This window comes from Gopherus flavomarginatus, chromosome 8 (genome assembly GCF_025201925.1).
Source record: "Gopherus flavomarginatus isolate rGopFla2 chromosome 8, rGopFla2.mat.asm, whole genome shotgun sequence".
Classification (NCBI taxonomy): domain Eukaryota; kingdom Metazoa; phylum Chordata; order Testudines; family Testudinidae; genus Gopherus; species Gopherus flavomarginatus.
Genome location: NC_066624.1, coordinates 15,127,584 through 15,152,377, shown reverse-complemented (window position 1 = coordinate 15,152,377; position 24,794 = coordinate 15,127,584). Strand labels below are relative to the sequence as shown.

Below are 24,794 nucleotides of genomic sequence, written 5' to 3'. Positions count from 1 at the left end.
AAGTTTGAAGAATGACTAGCCAAAAATGCAAAAGCTAGTAACAAAATGTTTTTTAAGTACATCAGAAGCAGGAAGCCTGCTAAACAACCAGTGGGGCCCCTGGACAATCGAGATACAAAAGGAACACTTAAAGACAATAAAGTCATTGCGGAGAAACTAAATGGATTCTTTGCCTCAGTCTTCATGGCTGAGGATGTTAGGGAGATTCCCAAACCTGAGCCGGCTTTTGTAGGTGACAAATCGGAGGAATTGTCACAGATTGAGGTCATTAGAGGAGATTTTGGAATTAATTGATAAACTTAACATTAACAAGTCACCGGGACCAGATGCATTCATCCAAGAGTTTTGAAAGAACTCAAAATGTGAAGTTGCAGAACTATGGTTTGTAATCTGTACTTTAAATTGGCTTCTGTATCCAATGATTGGAAGATAGCTAATGTAACGTCAATATTTTAAAAAGGCTCTAGAGGTGATCCCAGCAATTACAGACTGGTAAGTCTAACATCAGTACCAGGTAAATTAGTTGAAACAATAGTAAAGAATAAAATTGTCAGACACATAGAAGAACATAAATTATTGGACAAAAGTAAACATGGTTTCTGTAAAGGGAAATCGTGTCTCACTAATCTATTAGAATTCTTTGAAGGGGTCAACAAACATGTGGACAAGGGGGATCCAGTGGACATCGTGTACTTAGATTTCCAGAAAGCCTTTGACAAGGTCCCTCACCAAAGGCTCTTATGTAAATTAAGTTGTCATGGGATAAGAAGGAAGGTCCTTTCATGGATTTAGACCTGGTTAAAAGACAGTTAGATTAAAAGGGTAGGAATAAATAGGAAATTCTCAGAATGGAAAGGGGTAACAAGTAGTGTCCCCCCAAGGGTCAGTGCTAGGACTAATCTTATTCAACTTATTCACAAATGATCTAGAGATAGGGGTAAAAAGTGATGTGGCAAAGTTTGCTGATTATACTAAACTGCTCAAGATAATTAAGACCAAAGCAGTCTGTGAAGAACTTCAAAAAGATCTCACAAAACTAAGTGATTGGGCAACAAAATGGCAAATGAAATTTAATGTGGATAAATGTAAAGTAATGCACATTGGAAGAAATAACCCCAACTATACACACAATATGAAAAAAAGCAAACGTGATTTTGGGATGCATTAACAGGTGTGTTGTGAGCAAGACACGAGAAGTCATTCTTCCACTCTACTCTGAGCTGGTTAGGCCTCAACTGGAATGTTGTGTTCAGTTCTGGGCATCGCATTTCAAGAAAGATGTGGAGAAATTGGAGAGAGTACAGAGAAAAGCAACAAGAATGGTTACAGATCCAGAGAACATGACCTATATGAAGGAAGGCTGAAAGAACTGAGTTTGTTTAGCTTGGAAAAGAGAAGACTGAGAGGGGACATAACAGCAGTTTTCAGTATCTAAAAGGGTGTCATAAGGAAGAGGGAGAAAACTTGCTCATCTTAGCCTCTAAGGATAGAACAAGAAGCAATGGGCTTAAACTGCAGCAAAAGAGGTTTAGGTTGGACATTAGGAAAAAGTTCCTAACTGTCAGGGTGGTTAAACACTGGAATAAACTGCCTAGGAGGTTGCAGAATCTCCATCTCTGGAGATATTTAAGAGTAAGTTAGATAACTGTCTATCAGGGATGGTCTAGACAGCACTAGAATCTATGAATCTAAACAATTACAATATGTTGACTTAAGTTGCCTTTATTTACTAAGTACATACACACATGCATATTAGAAATATATCCATGTGATAAATTATTTATTATGTTCCTTTGGTCACTTCCCCACTTTTCTGTCTACCAATCTAAATCTGTCTCACCAAGGATACTACTTCCAACAACCCAAAATCATGAACAGATTCAAATGGTTGCTTCTATGTTCATGTATACTTTTGTGTTTGCATGTACACAAGAACTGGCAAGACTGCATAAGAACATGGACACAGGACAGCAAGCATACGCAAGTGCACATGCTAGAAGGCAAAGTGAACACAGTGAAAAACCTGACTTTTTTTTTTTTTAATATATCTATATCTCCACACACACATACATACCTGCACTATTGCTGTCATCATCCTGGTCAATGAAGACATGATCTAGAATAAAGCTGAGCAGTTCAGACTGTAATGAAGAATCAGGAGTGTAAACAAGAGGCTCTAACATGTCACGTCCTCCTGACATAATCTGATGGCTGAAGATCATCAAGACATCACACAGAATAGTGAAGGCCTATATTAAAAAAAGGAAAGAAAAAGAAAAAAAGACTTCCTATACTGAATTTCTTAAACGTCTGCTCTTTCATCAGAAACTGTATTTTAAATAAACTGGCAGTTAAACATCAACAAAAAAGTTACTTACAGTCCCAATGCAGAAAATATTTACATTCAAAGTATGATTCTAAATAAACATTTGTAACTTTACTCACATAGAGTAGTTCAACTGGATGCAGTGAGACTACCCACGTGAATAAACTCTTGCATGTGTGTGCTTGCTGAATTGGGATCTGACCTTTAAATAAGGGCGCACTCACGATGAAGTCTATTACAAATTGAAATATTTATAGGACCTGCGAAATTCTGATGTCTCAAGTTCCGTCTGAAAGGTATTACGGAGTATTTTTTTAAAAGAAGCAAAATAACTGGAAAAATATAAAGGGTCCTCCACTCAAAAATAAAAAAGTAAAGTCTGAAAATTTCATACTTAACGTTCATACAATAAAGAATGCTCAAGATAGAGCCCCGCATTTTTTGCGAACGGAAAACACCACAAAATAAAATGAAAACAAAGAATAAAACAAAAAACAACTAATGAAACAGAACACATTCACCCATTCATGGTGGCTTCCTGCTCCAGGCATTGCAATCTGCTGAAAGGGTCACAGTGCTGCTTGGGTTTGGTCCAACTGCCCCTCTGTCATTATGACCTCCTCCTCATCCTCTACAGGGCTACCTAGAACTCTGGCAGAACCTGGTTTAAACACTCCAGGTCCTCTGAACACAGAGGGCAGGACCTGACTGTCCCCATTCCTCAGGGACAGGACTCAACCTCCTTTTGCCGCTAGGAGGGATAAAACAAAATTATCAAAAAACCAAACACACACAACCACCTGAAATATTGTAAATAAAAAGATTCTCACAGGGCTCTCACTACAGGTGAACTATTTTCTCTGCATATTTTTCCTTCGTCCTTCAGTTTTTTCACAGCATTTTTCTATACACAATTTCACTATTTTCCCTTAATAGTCACAAGAGAGACATGCTTTGATTACTTTCTCTGTTTGCCTGGATATTTACACAACAACGGGGGAGAAAAAGCCATCTGTTCCTCAGGACAGGGACTGTTTTTCTGTTCTGTGTTTGTACTAGCAGAGTGGGGTCAATACAATCTCAGTCCAATCCCTTCCAGTCTCTGTCCTCCCTCTTTCCCCCCAGGACTTCATCCAACCTCAGTTGCCAGGGATCACTGTGGCACAGGGAACCAGAACTGAGAACAGAAAGACTCACTCCTCTGTGCTGTCAAGGCCACAGAATTGTCTGGTAAAGATGAGGAGAAATGACTACCTTCTGGGACAGGAGTATCAGTGGCATCTTCATCCTTCCATTCTTGTGAAGATGATGGTGGTTTCATCTTTTATTTGTGCAAACACTCTCATGCCCCATTGGTGAAAGTGCCAAGATAGGAGAAGACAGAACCAAATTCGAAGTAAGTACAGAAAGATTATTCTGAAGGAGCTCGACCAGTGACCAATGCCAAAGTCAACAGAACAGAAAGCATCAAGGCAACTGAATCCAACTCCTAAAGAGTGGTTTAAAGGCGTCCTGGCATCAGATCCAAACACATGAGCTGATCTAGAACCCAAGCTTCACAAACTACCAGATCCTGAATCAATAGAATGAGATTAGGATCTCAGTACAGACTCATCAAGCAAATCAGTGTCAGAAAATAATGTCTTTATATCCATCTATAAGAGGTGTTTCTTTCTAATGGACCTTTCTGGTCTCTACATAGATAGTTGGTGACTGACTTGCACAAAGAGAAAAAATTAAGAATATGTCCCACAATTCTTGACAGAAAAGAAGGTCCTAAATGTGTTTGTCAGAAACAGACACTGAATTATCACAAGATAGGACACACCCAGAAACCAAAAGACTCTGCTTCAACTGTAACTATATCCACAGCTAACAACATAGAATTTTTAACCCTACTGGGCATTTTATTTCCATTCTAATAACTACTATTCCTAAATATAAACAAAGAACTATTTTATACCTATGAAGTAACAGTATTCCCTGAAAGTTTGTACTTGCTGCTTATGGCTGTCTGAAGGAAATGAGCTGTAGTTGGGCATATAAACCTCTTTTATATAGTAAAAGGGCGCATGAGGCAGAATACATGCGCAGCACTACTGGACACTGCTATTCACTGAACTTGAGCATCTAGCAAACTGCACATATCACATACCCATGCAGGCAATACTAAAGTAATTACTTCTAATTTAGATCATTTAAACACTTCTAAAAGCATCAAATCACTGTTATAAAAGAGTAAGGCTCAGAATAGTCACTAACCTGCTCTTTAACTGCAGTGTTTACGTTGGTCAGGTAGTGCTGACAGATTTGACAGAATACCCTCATCTGTTTCTTTAAACGTAGAAGGTCCTCCTTTAAAAATAAAACATTTTAAATAGAAATGAAATACAGTTTAACACTTTTTAAATTATATTGAACAATAAATATTCTATAGATTGAAATGGGAGCTAGGTGTTTAACTCTCAGGTGCATTTGAAAATTCCAGCCCATATGAACTTGACAGAGGCGTGCTGTAGTAGACTGAATATGTCATCACTCCGATATACTTGGAGGAAACATACTTAGGGGACTGAGTTTAAGATATGCTCAAGGAGCAGAGAAAATCTCTCAAGTTTGAAGATGGAAGCTGTGATTTCTCTCCTCTATGTTTTGGTTAAAGAGCTCCTATGAGTGGATGAATGGGAGCTCTCCTTTCCCTCCCCTCGACAGTATTTGAAAAATGCAAGCAAAACTTTCCTGCCGCTTTTCATTTTTTAAATAAAAGAATCTGTGAGGGAGGGGTTGTGTTCAGGTTCACAGACTTCCAATTGTGACAGCACTCCAGAAAATTAGGTAAGCCAAGCTAATACTGAATGAATTTTGTGCATATGGCTGCATCATCAACTCACTAATTTATCCTCCCAAGACTAATACCTATGTTCCTTTGAACAGATATTTCTTGAAATAAAAAAAATAGTCAACATGGTAGAGAAAATAATTCTGAAGTTAGAGAGACAAGGTGAGTGAGGTCTTTTACTGGACCAGCTTCTGCTGGTGAGAGAGAAGCTTTCTTGCTTACATAGAGATCTTCAGGTCAAGGAAATGTATTCAGAATGTCACAGCTAAATACAAGGTGGAACAGCCTACTATAAGCAGTATACACATATTTCACAGGACCATTCAAAGTGAGGCAGCCAATTAACACCTCCAGTCATCCAGGGGAGAGGAGAAAAAAACCCTTCACAAAACTGAAACTTCTGACCCGACACAGGTAAAATTAATCCTCCTCCTACTATCCTTTGGGCTACAGGAAGCTTAATTAGGCTAGGAGCTGGACACCACAAGTTCTAGTCTCACCTCAAGCTCAAGGTGGTCAATCATAAAGGTTATGAAGTGCATTGAATTATCAATAAGGCTAAACATCTCTAGCATAGGAGAGAGGCAAACAGCAATATTATTTCAGAGAAAGAGTAACTGAGAGGTTGTACAGGACACTTCTGATAGAACCGGGAAGAAAACTCAGGCCTCTAATATAGCAGACTTAAATCTCATCCACTCAATTATTCTGCCTTTAAAAAAGAATCTGCCAGATCCATGCCCTTAGTACACAGTCTATAAATGCATATGTAAATCTGCTGTTTCAGTGTTATATATATACTCCCCTCTGGTGGCTGGTCTATAGAGGATAACAGACTACTACTGCTACCATCTAAAGTAATTATTCCTTTAGCCCAAGTAGTAAGGAGGTCTGTGCTGCTCTCACCAGTGATTAAAACCTGATGTGAGGCCCAAACGGTGGAGCCTAAACAGGTGACTGAACTCTAGTAGATCTTGGACACTTGAAAGATGGCTCCCTATAACAGAGAAATACGTAATACCCACACATTCAGGGTGTTACACCCCCCATTTGAATGGGTAACCCACAAAAAAATAACTTGTTATTGGTGTCAGCTCAGGTTTAACTTGTTCTTGTGCTCAAGCAACATGTCCTACCTTTTACATGCTTGTCACTGAAATGTTAATATTGTTTCTATGTATTTTTATATAATACATGAAACATATACTCATTCCATCCAACATTCAAAATTTATTACATGAAGTCAATGGGACTACACATATGAATAAGATATTCTGAATTACATCTGCGCTCTCACTCTTTAAAACAAAATTTATTCTGATCTTGAAAGTATTAAAATGGATTTCAGCTATTCTCAAGAGAAAAATAATGTAATCTGCCAGTTTGATATCCTGCACTCCACCACCAGCAAAGCTGAACCTTACATTTATTTCCATTTCAGTTTGTTCAGACTGTCAGTGACTAAGCTAGACCTTGTACTGTTACAAAACTTTTATCAAGCTTAATGCATCCCTTCCACTTCTCATTCTCTGCTCCAATCCCTTTGCCATCATGTTCAATTGGCATTCAATTGTAATCAACTGAAGTATATACCTAGTATATTTGGCAGCAGTGAAACAGTTAAATATATAATAAAATAGGTTTAACTTTTAAACTAAACGATGAAGTTTTACTTTTCAAAAATGTGATTGTTTAATAAGAAAAAATAATCTCAAAGGGACCATCTTTTCTAGTATTTTTTCTTCATTTCTACTGAAGGCATTATAATGTTCCCCTAGCTTATATGGGCCCACAGCTCTATAACTCAGGCCTGCAGAGCTACCAGCCAGCTGCTCAGCGGCAGCTGTCATCAGCTTCCACTTCAGTACCCATGATCCACTGGGGCCACAGCCCATGGGAAGTTCTTCCCCAAGGGTATGCAAGACAGCAGCCTCATGGCTCCTGATTGGCTCCCTGCCCTACGTAAACTGAGTTGTCCAGGCATCACAACAGACAGGACTGGCGCTAGTGTTTTTAGTGCCTTAGGCGCACAGCCATTTCGCCGCCCCGCGTGCTGGCCTGAGGAGAGGGTCCACTGGTCCGTGGCTCCGGTGGAGCTGCTGCAGCCATGTCTGCGGGAGGCCCACCGGAGCTGCGACAGCAGCGGACTGTCAGCAGGAATGCCTGCGGCAGCTCCACTGAAGCCGCGGGACCAGGGGACCCTCTGCAAGCACGACTGCGGCAGGTCCACCGGAGCTGCCTGCCAACTCCCTCCCCCCCAAAATGCCACTCCTCAATAATCCTGGCGCCCTAGGCGATTGCCTAGGCCGCCTAAATGGAAGCGCTGGCCCTGACCACAGATCTCCTGTAGCTGCCATGACCATTCCTGCTCTTTGCTCCTGAATTCCTGGCTTCATGTCTCAACTTGGACCATGAAACCTGACTTGGACTCTGATCCTTGGTATCAACCCTGGTCTAGAACCCAACTGCAAACTCCTCTGCTACTCCCCCTGCTCTGACCCTTGGCCCTCTCTGCCCTTATTGGGATCCTGACATAGTTTTAGTGAACTGTCATTGTTTCAATTCTTAAACCTCATTATTCAGTACTTACCTCCATTTCTTCAATCACCCTTGTGACAAACCTTAATTACCAGGCACTAAACCAGTGGTCCCCAACCTTTTTTGACTGGCAGGAGCCTGACGACGAGCCACGGAGGACCGTGGCGGAGGACGAGCATCTGCCAAAATTCCGCCAACAAGCAGCAACATCAATAGGCGTCGCCACTGAAATGCCACCGACAAGCACTGTCATCCAGAGGATTGCCACCAAAATACCGCCGAAAATCGGCAGCATTTCGGTGGTGATGCCTCTGGATGATGCAGTTTGTCGGTGGCATTTTGGCGGATGCCCGTCTGCCGGCCAGTACGTGGGCACCCTGGTGCCCACGAGCACAGCGCTGGGGAACCCTGCCCTAAACTTTTTGCTAACCACAATTCAGTCAATTCCATTTTGTTTTGTTTATTTATTGAGCATCAAAACCAGGGTACATGACATTTGCATTAATGGGCCTCCTCCTGTCTCCCCAAAAAAAACCCCACACCAGAAGCTAGCCCTTTAGGACTTGATACATTTTGCTTTGTCAAACCCTTTATATACCACATAATGAAACACTATATTAAGCAATGTTAATATTTCCTTTTGGAAAAACTACAATGGACAAAACTCAGAAAATTCAAAGTCAAGTCCCTAATTTGAACTATTTTATGCATTTGAAAAGGAGAGAAGCACCAAGTAAAGTAGTGTCACCTAATTCAGCACATACCCATAAACTATGCAATTTCTTGATTTTACCAGGTAAAGTTTGATCCTTCAAATGATTTTTTCATTACAAGCTTGTGTTTTGTTCATCGTTTACTAACTTTTATACTGTTTAGTATTCAGCAATACAGAAACAAATTGCAGGATACTGCACCGATTTTTTTATGAAATTTAATACATAAAAACCTCTTCATTTAAATGCATTACCACAGATACCTCAGGGCTTGTGCACAATTTAGATCCAATTCCTGAAGGGCACAAAGAGCCTTGATTATACTATATTTTGTACACTTGGTTCACTACTCTGTATTAAGAATTTTATTTTGATATGTATCACACTGACAAAGTAGCTAATTTGCAGCTGAGTTACTTTGCTACTGTTACTTTAAAGTAGATCTTTAAAGTTCTACAGCTTGTTTATTTACACAGACTCAAAGTTATATTTTAAATAGCAGGAAGGAAAAAGTGAAGACAGAAGGAATTCAGATGTGTAAAAAAAAAATGTGTAAAAATGTGAAAAAAAAAGTCATTTTTCATCATAATTTCAAAAGTTTCAACCAGCACTAAAAATTGAGGGTAGATGGGGGTGATCCTAGAGGTGATACAGATTCTACCAGGAAATTAAAAGACTCTCACAATGCTATAAAAAGATTATACATTCAATTGGACTTACCGCTCAAACATGACATACCTTTGTGGAGCTGCTTTCAGTAATTTTTGCTAATTGCCAAAGGATTACATAATGAGTACACTGCAGTGCATGAATAACAATCTGTGATTAAGAAAAAAAAGTTAGATGAAAAAAATCCCAATATAAACATTAACAAAGTATCTTCACTGCTATACTTCTATATGCATATTTTAAATACCTGTTCTGGCATGTCTCCATTTTCAATACCAGTTTTCAATAATTTGTAGTTGCAACCAAACAAGTCCCACCTTGACAAGTCATGAGCACTGGAGAAAGCAGAAATGAAACTGTGTTGTACACATCAAATGGCTATATTTTATTACACTAATTCTGGAATTTGGTATTTAATAACTACTCTATGCTTTTAACTGTCCTAGTAAAGAAACCAGAGAGAGTTTAGTTTAAATCATAAGGATATTTTTGTATAAATGTTTTTGTATTTACAATAGTCTTCCATTCAAGATTTGCCAATGTCATGCACAGTTCCGAATTTAAACTGAACAAAATATAAGTTTCTCACAAAATTTAACATGGTTAATTTAATAATATAAGAAACTATAGTACGTTACAAATATGAAAATCAAGACATTCAGGCTGAGATTCTACTTACTTGTGAAAAGCAGTGATTCTCTTTAACGTAGACAAGACTTGATAAGCATCATCTTCGTCAGGTTCCTCACCCTATTACACAATTATTTTGTGGTAAGAGTTGCAGTAAAAAGTGTGTTAAATGAAATAGTATGAAGGCATCAAAACATTTTGGAATAAATCATATCCGTGTTAGGAAAAGTGGCATTACAACAACAAGATACAAAACACTAGCTAGAGTAAGTTATGAGAACTATCGATCCTCACATTTCAGATAAATTGCTCACCAGAGCTAAGATCAGGTAGAAATTTTCTATATGGCATACGTAGCATAGCACAATCAGGCAGGTGTATTATGAAGGTGATTCAAGTTTCTCTATAGAATCCAGCAGAGGCCACTGTCACACAACAGATACTGGACTAGATGGACCATTGGTCAGTACTGATACGGCAAGTACCTCAGTCATAAAACAACTCTTTTTCCAAAAAGAAATATGGAAACCTTCAATGTAGCCTAGTAAACTCCTTAGGAACATGTTCAGGCTCAACTCTAACCCAAAACAAAAGAGATAGGTAGGAAACTTTACAGATGTTCTTTCCCTGATTTGTACCTTACATCTAAACTTCTCCTTGCCCCACTACTTCTCTCCTGTCTCCCCAAGAGTACCCTGACAACTTAAACATAACATATCGCCCATGTGGTTATGTGTACCTAAGACATTAAATTACTATTAGTTAGTCACTGGAGTACATATTGCTATCAACTTAATTTTAACAATTAGGTTGTTCCTACTGCTGTCAGAAAATTTCAAAAAGAGGGCCTGGGGAAAACAGTAATTGAAGTTTCTTGAATAAAATGGCTGACCAGCAGGCAATATGTGCTCATCACTATGCTTATCTGGGAAAAGACTATTCTGGCAATCTGACTCACCTATGAAGATGATATATATATAAATGTTTAAAATTTTCACTAGAAGAAATCTCCTTTAGATATTTAGAAGCTAAATTATAACAAATTAGTTCCATAAACAAGGGAGAGAACCTTACAAGTTAGGGACTGAGTATGAACATACTAAAAATACTACTCAAACTAAGTGACAACAAATCAAAGGACTTCAACACACACTTTAAGTTACAGAATTGGTTCTCTGTAATTTGAATAAACTCCTGTAACGTAATCTGGGTTCAGTTTCAGTTCAGCTAGCTGAGTCACATGGCAGAATCCTGCTAAGTGTCTTGGATTATTTTTGGAAATTCTCAAGTGTCATGCTCTTTATTTTTTTTTTTGGTGGTAGCAGTCAACCGGGCTATTTCTGAGAAGAGGTTGTACATAGAGACCATAAAGATGAAAGATCTTCTGGCTAAGACAACAAACTTGGAGACTTAAGACCTATTCTTAGCACTTCCTTTGTAGCCTTGGTCAGGTCATTTAACAACGCACTTCCATTTCATCTTCTGAAATATGGTTACAATACTTCCTGACCCTGCAGAGATGTTGCAATCATTTTAGAATGGCAACAATTTTTTTCTATTTTGCAAAAGAGGTTTGAAGTAATTGCTTAATTTTAGATTTATAGAAATTCTCTTTACCATGTCTTGTAAAATGATTTAGGACAATACTCAAAAGTCAGTAATGAGCGTACTAATCTAGACCAGATTTTCAGTCTCCTATGATTGGTGGGGTTGAGCCAGCAATTCTTCATTTATGCTTGCTTGGAGAAGGGATGATGCTTCTGGAAAGAGGGCCCAGAACAGAATACCTAAATCTGTTATGAAATGACCATGGGGGATGGTGTTTCTCCCTCCTATCCTGAAGAAACTCAAACTTACAAAGATCTGAGGATTACTTCATGACAACATCCTAGGTCTTCCTCATACAACTTGATGCTATCAGAGAGGGCCTGCACCAAGGGGGATATAAATATATCTTCTGTTTCTGAAGCCCAGACCCACAAAATCCTTCTATCAACAGTTAACAATAAAATGTGAACAGAGTTATGTCAAGTGCAGCATCACAAATAGGATGACAGAGGTCTGGAGACCTTCAATCATTTCTGTGAATTCCCAGCACATTTTGCAATTTACACTGTGTTTGTAGCCAGGCACAAGAGCTACTACACATGCTGTAAAAAAAAAAAAAAAAAAATCTTTATTTCTAAGACTGTAAAGGACAGGATACACCAACTTGGATAAGAGTCCAGGAATAATAATAATAATAATAATAATAATAATAATAAAACAAACTACACCTCTACCTTGATATAAGGTGACCTGATATAACACGAATTCGGATATAACGTAGTAAAGCGGTGCAGGGGTAGGGGGGGCACTGCGCACTCCAGTGGATCAAAGCAAGTTCGATATAATGAGGTTTTTCCTATAATACGGTAAGATTTTTTGGTTCCCGAGGACAGCGCTATATCGAGGTAGAGGTGTATCTTCCCCACTGAAGTCCAGTTCTTCCTTCAATTACTTAAGAGGGTGGAGAACTTTTCATTCTTTGAGGAAGAGAAGGGCTTTGTTTTCTTCAGGTATATCTACACAGCCAAGAAAAATCCGTTCATGGCTTGTGACAACTTGGGCTCGCACAGCTTGGGCTGCGGGGCTGTTTCATTGCTGTGTAGACTTCTGGGCTCAGGCTGGAGCCTGGACTCTGGTCTTCCCTAGACTTTTATAATCTTGCATTTCCAGGAGGAAGAAGGACCACAAACCCCCAAAAGTATCTGGGTCACAGATTTTCCACAGGATGTCCTATCTGAGTCCACAGACAATCTGAAACAATATATCTAAGAGGTAGATGCTCCACTCATCTCAATCAGGACACAATGGATTCCACAATACTTATTTTTCCAAGATGCCATTGGGATTTCAGCATTTTTTTTCTGAGTTTGCCATTTTTGAGTGATATTGACTTATCTCCCTGCCACGCCAGGATCCACCTCTTGCTTTCTATCCTCTCTCTCAAAAGGAGGCAGTAACTGGATTTTCACCGCCTGTTCTGTGCACTGTTTCAATGAGGCAGGCACTGCTGTTTGGGATTCTGAGGTGGAATCCAACTTCCAGCCAAAGAGCAGGAAGAGCCAGAAGCATAGCTGGTGAGTAAGGCAGGTTGCAGTACAGTGCAGTAGCTGAGAACTATGGGGGCAAGGGAGATGAGCAACTAAAGCTTTTCCCTTCTTTTTCACACGTTGGGAAGGAGAATCTGATCATAACATCAAGGGGAGGGATAGCTCAGTGGTTTAAGCATTGGCCTGCTAAACCCAGGGTTGTGAGTTCAATCCTTGATGGGGCTATTTAGGGATCTGAGGCAAAAATCCGTCTGGAGACTGGTCCTGCCTTGAGCAGGGGGTTGGACTAGATGACCTTCTGAGGTCCCTTCCAATCCTGATATTCTATGATCATCACAGAAACAGAAGCCCAGGGAGCAGAGCCAAGTTGCAGAAAATTTTGTCCTCCAAAATAATAATTGAGAAATTCATTTATGTTCAACATCAACGAGTATTTCCAATGATGAGCCATGATTGTGTGTGTCGAGGTAGGAATGAAGTTATTTCACACAAATAAATTAATATTGTAGCAGAATTTGTTTTCATGCAGAGGTCTATGCAGGGTCTTGCCAAGACTAACAGCTCTATTGTGCAAAAAAACCCTTTTGAGAAAAATTTGGTTTAACTATAGCATTAATGCTCTCATTCACTGTGGGATAGCTAAGAATATCATCCTCCTGGTAATTCACAGTCAGCGGGATATGGAAGTCATAAAACTGGTTTGTGAAATTTGCAAAGAAGTTTTCAGATCTTTCATGATGTTCTGGAAAAATCAGCTTTTGTGGTTTCTTTTTTGTTTAGATACTACAAGATGGCTTACACTGTCTTTAGCAGGACAAATTTGTTGGGGTTCCTTTCAGTTTCTACTGAAACACACCTCTACCTCGATATAATGCTGTCCAGGGAGCCAAAAAATCTTACAGCATAATAGGTGAAACTGTGTTATATTGAAACTGATTTAATTCGCCAGAGTATGCAGTCCCCTCACCCCCCCGAACGCTGCTTTACCACATTATATCTGAAGGCATTATATCGGGGTAGAGGTGTATATCTAGAATAAAGGGTACTTATGCATACTGGGATTTACAGAGAGTGCCTAACACTTACCTGCCATAGAGAAATTACATGAATAAGCAACAATAATAATTCAGAAAACAAAGCTCCTTTAAAAATTATTTATCAGCAAAATCTTTCACCTTCTGACACCAAAAAGTTAAAATAGAAAAAAGTTCCATTTTTGTGCTGAATCCAGTCACTAGATTGAGTATTATTAATTTAGATTGTAGTAGCACCCAAAAGACATCTGGATTGAGGTCCCTATTGTGCTAGATGCTTCAACACAGCAGAAGACATGGTCCCTGCCCCACAGGGCTCATTGTTCTTAGATGTCTTCTTCCTGAAAGCTGGTGTAACTGGAGCTTGACTGATTCACCCTAATTTATCTCTCTTTTCTATCTCCTCACCTCACTTTAAGAGCCTGCATTACAATGTTTTGATTAAAAGTACCATTCACAATGGAATGTCACTTAGATTTTTACTCTCTCTTATATAAACCTGAAACAACTGCTGTATGTCTAGAAAAGCCAGTATACAATATAAGGACTCAATGCAGCATTCCCAACCCCATATCAATCTAGTAATATAAGAGCATAAAAGCTTAAAGGTCACTCAGAGGTGAACCTCTACCATCTGTAAGTTCTGTGAAAAGATATAAACAAGACCATCTTGTCCATTATTGTACCAATGTAGGATTTTCCCCTAATATTTTGGGCAAAGTTTTCAAAGGTGCGTAAGTGACAGAGGAATCTAAGTCCTACTGATTTTCAATGAGTCTTAGGCTCCTAAAGCAAAGTCACTCAGGCAGTTTTGAAAATTTTACCCTTTGTCGTTTTCCATTTTAGATGTCACATGCGGAAGTTCCTTTGCCATTTCTCTTGGGAAAGAATTCCAGTACCTGATGTGTGCCAATGTCATTACGTTTTTCCTGCCACTATTCCCAGGATAGTCCTTTTTACACGCTACATAATTCATCTTCATCCTTGGTGTTTACCTCCTACTAATATTTGAACAACAATGGGATAGGATTGTTTAAACAAAAAATACTTCCTAATGCTGCAATAAGTGCCTCTGATGATTGCATATATAATAATAAATAACTGAACTCATTAAAAAAAACAGTTAAAAAAGACGAAATACCACATAATAGAAAGCATGGATGCCAATTGAAAGTGTTACTAGCAAAATCTACAAGCTAACTAACTCATCACCACATATAAATTTTGCAACTTGACTGTTTAAAAATTGAAGGTCCAAGTGAATTTAATAGCATAAAGAGACAAACTATGAAGATATGTTTAAAAAAATCACCAACAGATTTTGACCCATATCATGTTGAAAGAGTAGGAAACAGAATCATCACCAACTTAATTTCAGAACAAAACAGATTTGGATTCACCAGACTTGAAATGGTATGTTACTATAATGACATATATTATATATAAACATGATTATATATATTATCTATAATGGTACAGTACTGTGATTACTATATTAAAAGTTTCGTAAATTAGAGTGGATTTAGTATGTTTTGTAGATACTAAGCCAACAAGATATGATGAAAATGGCAAGATATGAAGATCATCATGCACATGATGTACCTCTTGCAGAAAATCTTCCAGAAGTCGGTTAAACTTGTCTGCCAGCTCATCTATTAACTGACTTCTTGCAATGTCAACTCTGTTAAAGATTGTGAATTCTTCATTACAGAGTGCATGGTATGTTTTAGAACATGCTTCTAAAACATCCGTATCCGTGTGCTTCTCTACAATATCCCGGATCTGTCGCAATAAGGCATCCAAATGCTACAAAAGTAAAAACAAAGTTCCAATTATATTCTAGTTATTAAAGCAAAGATTTTTAGATTGTTCTGTTACTTTCATGACTGTGTCGTATTGAACCTAACACTATTTTAGAAAACTGCCAATTCTCTAGAGAAAGCGATAGTAGCAATACAGTAAAATACAAAATAAAAAATTAACTGGGGGGTCAGTGAAGACTACAAATTTAAAACATATACCAAAATTAACATTTTAAAATACAAAACACAAAAGAAAACTTTTAGATAGTAGCTGAATTAATGGTGATAGTTGCACAGTGTACAGAAAAATATTTATTTCCCATTCTAAAATACTTGTATTTGTACCTGATGGTCACCAGAAAAACATTTTAGTTGTGTTGTGATGTAATGTATGATATACAGGCAACATTGTGGTAATATCTAGTCATCAAAAGCAAAATAGAAAAGCTTTTAAGAGCAACCCCTGTATTCATAAACACATATCAAGTATATTTGCTCTATACCACCACAGGGAGAAAATGTCAATATATCACCTCTCAAATTGTAACACCAAACAATTTTACTAACAATAAAGTTTACAACTATGTAGCTCAATTGACACTTCTCAAATGCAAGTTTTGTGTTTTACTAGTTTTAGTACTTACAAAAGTTAGAACCTAATTATATTAGCTACAACTAAGATTAGCACAAGCATCTCTCACCAAATCGTGTACCTGTTCTGAAATGTAACTGATAGCTCAGAACTGGGATGCTCTTACATGACAATCATTGCCTAGAAAGACTCTCCTCTACTGACCTTGGCCAAGAAATCTTTCGAAAGTAAACTTGGGCTCTGACACAGTCTAAGACAAATAGCCAGTGGAGACCATGAAGCTCAGGCCTTTTCTTCACTGGTGTAGATGCACCAGAGCAAACAGCATTTACATAAGCGGTTTTCACCAGCGTCGCAGAGCTGATGTCTGAAATCTCAGTGAGGACAAGGACTCAGTTCATTTTTCCCTCTCTTTAATTTCATTTTATGTTATCTTACCTTTTCTAATCGTCCTGTTGTATAGATTTCCAAGTCAAAATACTGTGGCAGCTGCAACAAGTTGGTCACTTTTTCTGCATCTACAGAATACTGTCAAATAAACAAAAATAATTAAAGCCTACAAGATTTTTGTTTTGAAGTGATTACAATAATAATCTTAGCTATAAGACCTAGCTATTTATTACTAACACATGATCAAAACAAAAAGCTAAACAAGTATCTAATATACAAGTGCCTAACATTTTGACAACACACAACCACTACCTCCAAATGGAATTAAACTTACTTTTGCTAATAACTGAGGAAGTGCCACTGCAAAAAGCTCTGTAATTCTTGTCCTGTCATCCAGCTGTGTTTTCTTCTCTTTTGCTGTCAGCACCTAAATTATTGATGTAAGGAAGTTTTTATAACTAAAAACTGACTTTTTGTTTTTTTAGACAGGTTTTGGAACTAAACTATTTTACACTCTTCTTATTCAGTACAGTCAAAAAATCAGAGCTATGAAAGGCCTGAATACTAGAACAGAAAAAATAATAAAAAGGCAGAATTTAACAGAATTTCTCTCGTAACAATAAATGTTGTTTCAAAGTTACAGATCATACCCTTTTCCCTGTTCCTCTTCCCACAGGTGGATGGCACTCTGCTGCTTGTCGAATTGTACACAGCATTATTTCAATCAGTGCACTTTCCTGTCTATCAGTTAAAGCTGAAATTAAAAAGCAAACATATCATAACTGCAACTTGTCACTTTTTTATATATATTAGTTCTATAGCACTGGATTCCTTAGACATCAAGCAACAAGGTTTTTACTTCAAAGTTTATAAACCGAGGGCTTATGACTCTGAGGTGCAGAGAGCCCTCGACTATTCTTGATATGAAGAGAAACTGAAGATGCTCAGCACCTCACAGGATCAGACTGAAAATATATAATGTTGGGGGAATGATGCAACAGAGTCATGTGATCTGTGCTGTAAATTTAGTATGCTGTTTTTGTTTTTCTAGTGTAAAGAAGGCTACACTTATGTCACAGAAGTGGCAGATTTTGTAATTTTCCTATTTCCCCTCTCCCCAAAAATCTATTGTTTTTGGCATTTAATTATTTTTGCATGTGGGTATGTAGATATGACAGTAAACAGAACTTTAGAGTTATTCACCTATAACTGGAATTCTACAATATGACCTCTTCACGTTAGGAGTCTTGGGATGAGCTGGCACTGCAGCTTGGACCTGTGGAACATTCTGACAGCAGCAGCCATTGGGGTACCCTTACGCTCCCTGCCTCTCCTTCACTTGAGCTCCAAATGTTCAGAGAGTAGGGCTATAAAAGGTGACAAGGTGTACTAGTTGTCTCAGTTCTCTCTACTGCATTCTCGGGTTCAAAGTTGAAATTAGGATTCCAAGGAAGAGGAGAAAGTAGGCAGGCAGTGTGAATGTGCACAATCCATCATGAGAACCTATGATTACAGGTGAGTATTCTTCATTTCTTCTTCAACTGACCTCTGCACATTTGCATCCTTGGCAGTCTGGCCAACAGTACTCTCCTCCCTTCAGATATTGTGAAAGGATGCCTAGTTAAACAGATTGTAATTCTGCTTTACCAAACTGTGCATCTGATATAGAAACCAGTTCTAAGAAATAATGTTTTGTGAATGTATGAATAGAGCTTCAAACAGCAGCTCAACAGGTTTTTAATCTGGAATATAACTAAGGCTGGACATGGAACTGGCCTTTACTCTAATCAAGTGTGCTCTAAGCCCTCATGGAAGAGTAACAGGTGCGTGTTTATAACATTCTTCAGTACAGAGTCCAAGAGCATTTAGAAAGACATTAATATGCAACAGCCTGACCTTCACTCTTTTTCTCCATAAGAGAGACGCAGTTTAGGTGATTTCCTGTATTTCTGAGATCTACTCAAACAGAAAGCTAATGCTATCATAGCATCCCAGGCAGGTAGCTTACTTCTCCTGAAAGAGTGTGGTCTAGGTAAAAATACTAATAAGTTTACAAACTGGTTAAGATGAAATTCTGTTACCATCAGGAAAAAATTTGGGTATGGAAGTAGGATCACTTTATCTTTGTGAAATACCACAAGAGGGCATGGGAGGGTGTCAGAGAGACACGGTGGATGAGGTATTATCTTTCATTGGACCAGCTTCTGTGGGTAAAAAAGACAAGCTTTCAAGATACACACAGGTCTTCTTCAGATCTGAAACAGTCCTGAAGGAGAGCTCTGTGTAGCTCAAAAGCTTCTCTCTTTCACCCACAAAAGCTGACCCAATAAAAAAATATTACCTCATCCACCTTCTCTCTCTGATTTCCTGGGAGCAACCTGGCTACACCACCATTGCAAACACAGGAGGGTGTGTCAGTTATGAAAGCCCTTCTCTTACTCACTCTTCTAGCAGATTAATAGTTACAATAAAGGCTGTCTTGAGAGAAAAAACAGGTAACATCTTCTCAGGAGTCTGAAGGGAAGTTTCATCAGCTGAGTAACTACTAGACTGAGGTGTCGTGTAGGTGTAAATACTCTAAATGAAAGGTAGACATTCACCAACGACTTCAAGAATCTACATCATGGATAAATACAATCTTTTGCTTGACTACAGTATAATGAGTTGAGATGGCTATTATAAATACTTTTACCAATCACTGAGTCCCAAGAATTTCAAATGAAGTATCCCAGTATGGACTGGTCAGGAGTTGAAGCTGAGTTTATGATATTGTTTGTTTCCCACAAAGAGAATTTTTTTTAGTTATAACACAAGTGATTTGTCTGGTTCTTGGAGTTCAACTGAATCTACTGCACCTTTTCTTAAGAGTACAGTATCAGATTGGTGAGGTTCCTGTGGCTTTTACTGTTAAGGGCACAGAGTCTGAGTTTGGATAGCAAATCAGACCTTTTTGCTCTGTCAATAGGAATGGAATTGAAGAGACAGACAGATAAAACTCCTTGTGATAGTTGAAATAGTTGAACCACTGTTTTGCCCAAGCTGGAGCAATCAGATTAACTTTGGCTTTACATTGTTCGATATTTACCTAAAACTCTTTGAATTAGGGGAAATGGGGGTGAGGAAGAGAACACAGGAGACCTATTCCCCATCTACAAGAAATGCATCAGAGAGTAATGGTCTGCTCCTGGTCTGGAGCAAAACCTCTGACATATACAGCTGTCTCTTGCTGCGAATAAGTCTCTGTCCTGACATCTCCACAGGGAGAAGTCATTCACTCCAGAATGACCATTCATACTAATCTGCTAGTATATTCTCCTTGCCTGCAAGTGGAGAGTTTAGGAACTGAATAAAACTCCTTTGAGGACACACTGAAGTTTGAGTCCACCATATGAGAGTCAGGAACACAACCCTAGGTAGAGTCAATTTCATAATCATGCTGTCTGTATTTGGCACACAATTTTTTGATAGCCAGAGATGCAGAAGCCTCATCTCTAGCTAGGCAAACAGAGCCACATATGTGAGCAAAGCCCATCTTGAAGAATGTTACTATTTGATGTGAGTCCTTCTGCAACAATTTTATTGCTGCAACCCAATTTTTAAAATGCTTTTCTTCTGGAAGAAAATCTCTGCTTTTTTGAGATTCCAGATTGCCCCAATAAAAGGTCTGATCTGGTGGTGTGTGTAATTTCTTCTGGTTTATCCTGAACCCTAGTGCATATTTATGACAGAGCTTTTGCTTCAACCTCCTGTGAGGATACCCTGATGAGCCAATCATTCAAATAAGAGTAGACATGGAAATTCTGATGTATTAAATGCACTACTACTGCTGAAAAGCATATTGTGAATACTCAAGGTGCTACAGACAGGCAAAACAGAAGAACCTTGTATTGGTAATGATTTCCTCCCACAACGAACCATGAGTATTTTTAATGCAAAGGTCAAATTGAGATGCGAAAATATCCTATAAACTGTATGACTGGAAAATTGCTAACAGTTCCTATCTTTAAGAAAGGGAAAAAAGGTGATCCGGGCAACTACAGACCTGTTAGTTTGACATCAGTAGCATAAAAGGGCTTGGAAAAATTTTTGAAGGTGAAAGTATTTAAGGACACTGAGGTCAATGGTAATTGGGACAAAATACAACATGGTTTTACAAAAGGTAGATGATGCCAAACCAACCTGATCTCCTTCTTTGAGAAGGTAACAGATTTTCTAGAGAAAGGAAATGCAGTGGATATAATTTACCTCGATTTCAGTAAGTCATTTGATATGGTTCCACATGGAAATTATTAGCTAAATTGGAAAAGATGGGGATCAATATGAAAATTGAAAGGTGGATAAGGAACTGGCTAAATGGGAAACTACAATGGGTCATACTGAAAGGTGAATTTTCAGGCTGGAGGAAGGTTACTAGTGGAGTTCCTCGGGGATCGGTGTTGGGATCAATCTTATTTAATCTTTTTATTACTGACCTTGACACAAAAAGTGGGAATGTGCTAATAAAGTTTGCGGATGACACAAAGCTGGGAGGTACTGCCAATATAGAGAAGGACCGGGATATCATACAGGAAGATCTGGATGACTTTGTAAACTAGAGTAATAGTAATAGGATGAAATTTAATAGTCAAAAGTGCAATGGTATGCATTTATGGATTAATAACAAGAATTACTATTATAAAACGGGAATGCATCAGTTGGAATAACAGAGGAGGAGAAGGACCTTGGAGTATTGGTTGATCATAGGATGGACTATGAGCTGCCAATGTGATATAGCCATGAAAAAACTAATGCAGTCTTGGGACGCATCAGGTGAGGTATTTCCAGTAGAGATGAGGTTTTGTTAGTACCGTTATACAGGGCACTGGTGAAACCTCATCTGAATACCAAGCGCAGTTCTGGTCTCCCATGTTTAAGAAAACACGGTTACTCACCTTTGTAACTGTTTTTCTTCGAGATGTGCTGCTCATATCCATTCCAATTAGGTGCGTGCACGCTCGTCGGAAGATTTTTACCCTAGCAACACTCGGTGGGTCGGCTGGGTTGCCGTCTAGAGTGGCGCCGCCATGGCGCTGGGTATATACCCCTGCCGACCCAACGGCCCTTCAGTTCCTTCTTGCCAGCTACTCCGACAGAGGGGAAGGAGGGTGGGTTTGAAATGGATATGAGCAACACATCTCGAAGAACAACAGTTACAAAGGTAACCGTCTTTTCTTCTTCGAGTGCTTGCTCATATCCATTCCAGTTAGGTGATTCCCAAGCCTTACCTAGGCGGTGGGGTCGGAGTGAGATGTTGCAGAAAGCAGAACTGCCGAGCCAAAGGCTGCATCATCTCTGGACTGTTGAACCAGAGCGTAATGTGAGGCAAAGGTGTGGACTGAGGACCAGGTAGCTGGGCGACATATCTCCTGGATGGGTACATGAGCCAGGAAGGCAGCAGATGAAGCCTGAGCCCTGGTAGAATGTGCGGTGAGGTGGCTCAAGGGGACATGAGCCAAGTCATAACAAGTATGGATGCACGCCGTCACCCAAGATGAGATCCTCTTGGAGGAGACAGGCAGGCACTTCATTCGGTCTGCCACCACGATGAAGAGTTGGGGCATTTTATTAAAGGGTTTTGTCCGCTTGATATAAAATGCGAGCGCTCTCCGGACATCTAGGGAGTGCAACTGTTGTTCCCGTTGTGATGAGTGTGGCTTCGGGAAGAAGACCGGAAGGAAGATAGCCTGGTTGATATGAAAGGCCGATACCACTTTAGGGAGGAAAGCCGGGTGTGGTCGCATTGCAGCTTGTCGTTGTGAAACACAGTATACGGGTCCACCGTAAGAGCCCTAAGCTCAGAGACTCGTCTGGCCGAAGTAATGGCTACGAGGAAAGCTGTCTTCCAGGACAGGTATAGTAGCGAGCAGGATGCTAACGGCTCGAAAGGGGCAGACATCAGTCTGGTTAGAACCAGGTTGGAGGTTCCAGGTTGAGGCGGGACGGCATACTTGGGGGTATATGCAGTCCAAGCCCTTGAGGAACCTAGAAACCATAGCATGTGAGAACACAGAGCAGCCACTTTCCCCTGGGTGGAAGGTAGAGATGGCCACCAAGTGCACCCTCAATGATGATACCACTAGGCCCTGTTGTTTGAGAGACCAGAGGTATTCCAAGATGGTGGGGATCGATGCCTCGGTGGGAGTAACATTATGTGTTTTGCACCAGCAGGAGAAACGCTTCCATTTGGCCAGATACGTTGACCGAGTGGAAGGTTTCCTGCTACTTGTTGTACTGAGGCAGAGCAATGTAACTCGGACTGGCTTAACCAATCAGCAGCCATGCTGTGAGGCAAAGGGACTGCAGGTCTGGGTGGTGAAGTCTGCTGTGGTCCTGAGTTATGAGGTCTGGGCGAAGATGCAGAGTAATTGGGTTGGCTATCGATAGGTTGAGCAGCATGGTGTACCAGTGCTGCCTGGGCCACGCTGGAGCGATCATGATCAAGCGAGCTCTGTCCCTGCGGAGCTTTATCAGGACCCTGTGAACCAGCAGGAACGGTGGAAAGACGTAAAGCAGTTGGCTCGTCCACGGCATCAGGAAAAGCGTCCGAGATAGAGTCCTGGGAGAGGCCTTGGAAGGAGCAGAACATCTGGCATTTCCTGTTCTTGCGGGAAGCGAAGAGGTCTATACGGGGAAAGCCCCACTTCCGGAAAACAGAATGAATAACGTCCGGACGAATAGACCACTCGTGAGACAGGAAGGATCTGCTGAGTCGATCCGCCAGAGTGTTCCGAACTCCTGAGAGAAAAGATGCTACTAGGTCTATCGAGTGGGCTATACAGAAGTCCCAAAGCTGGATGGCTTCCTGACAAAGGGGGGAGGACTGTGTCCCTCCCTGCTTGTTTATGTAATACATGGCTGTTGTGTTGTCTGTGAACACTGAAATACAACGGCCTTGCAAATGCTGTTGAAATGCCTGGCACGCAAGGCGGACTGCTCTCAGCTCTTGGACACTGATATGCAAGGCCAGCTCCTGAGATGACCAAAGGTCTTGAATGCGAAGATGGTCGAGATGAACACCCCAGCCGAGAGATGACGCGTCCGTCATCAGGGACATGGAAGGCTGAGGTGGATGGAACGGCATCCCTGCACACACCAAGGAGGGCGTCAACCACCAGTCCAGGGAGCCTAGGATGCTCGGGGGAATCGTGACTCATGTCTATGGTGTCTCTGCCCGGGTGGTAGACCGAGGTGAGCCAAGATTGGAGGGGACAAAGGCATAGCCTCGCGTGTCTGGTCACAAACGTGCAGGCAGCCATGTGACCCAGGAGACCGAGACAAGTGCGAGCCGAAGTTGTCAGGAAGTTCTGTAGGACTCAGATAATTGTTACCATAGCCTGAAACCGAGGCTGTAGTAAGCAGGCTCTGGTGAGACTGGGGCCATCCTGGACTCCAATGAAGTCTATCCTCTGTGTGGGAACCAGAGTGGATTTTTCTGTATTGATCATCAGGCCTAGACTCACGAATAGGTCCTTGACGATGTCCATATAATGGGTGACTTGTGCCTCGGAGGTCCCTCGAATGAGCCAATCGTCGAGATATGGAAAAACATGTATCCGACGGTGGCGGAGGGAGGCGGCAACTACAGCCATGCACTTTGTGAATACTCTTGGGGCAGCAGAGAGACCGAATGGAAGGACCGTAAACTGGAAATGTTGACGGTTGGCTACAAACCGGAGGTACCGTCTGCGTGGAGGATAAATGGTGATGTGAAAATACGCGTCCTTCATATTGAGGGCGGCATATCAGTCTCCAGGATCTAAAGATGGGATAATGGTCCCCCGGGATACCATGCAGAACTTCAACTTTATCATGAACTTGTTGAGTTCTCGCAGGTCTAGGATAGGTCTGAGACGTCCCTTCCCCTTGGGGATTAGGAAATAGCGGGAGTAGAACCCCTTGCCCCTTTCGTCCTTTGGTACCTCCTCTATGGCTCCCATCGCAAGGAGTGTCCGCACCTCTTGTAAGAGGAGTTGCTCGTGAGAGGGGTCCTAGAAGAGGGACGAGGTTGGGGGATGGAAAGGGGGGGCAAAAAAAACTGGAGGTGGTACCCAAGTTCCACCGTGCATAGGACCCAACGGTCCGAAGTTAGCTGGGACCACGCAGGGAGGAAAAAGGAGAGTGGTGGTT

The 24,794-nt window shown here is 40.3% G+C and overlaps 1 protein-coding gene across 3 annotated transcripts in view; it reads right to left on the bottom strand.

Annotated features, from left to right (window-relative positions):
* The window catches only part of STAG2 (stromal antigen 2), a 170,287-nt gene that overhangs the window by 35,269 nt on the left and 110,224 nt on the right, over nucleotides 1–24,794 (bottom strand). For all 3 annotated transcript variants that reach the window (XM_050964464.1, XM_050964467.1, XM_050964466.1), the window contains exons 16-24: nucleotides 17,279–17,382; nucleotides 16,963–17,055; nucleotides 16,677–16,766; nucleotides 15,447–15,650; nucleotides 9,765–9,835; nucleotides 9,333–9,420; nucleotides 9,155–9,235; nucleotides 4,589–4,681; nucleotides 2,075–2,249 (exon numbers count right to left, since the gene is read on the bottom strand). In XM_050964464.1, coding sequence (XP_050820421.1) covers nucleotides 2,075–2,249; nucleotides 4,589–4,681; nucleotides 9,155–9,235; nucleotides 9,333–9,420; nucleotides 9,765–9,835; nucleotides 15,447–15,650; nucleotides 16,677–16,766; nucleotides 16,963–17,055; nucleotides 17,279–17,382 — 999 coding nt within the window. The remainder of the gene's footprint in view (nucleotides 1–2,074; nucleotides 2,250–4,588; nucleotides 4,682–9,154; nucleotides 9,236–9,332; nucleotides 9,421–9,764; nucleotides 9,836–15,446; nucleotides 15,651–16,676; nucleotides 16,767–16,962; nucleotides 17,056–17,278; nucleotides 17,383–24,794) is intronic.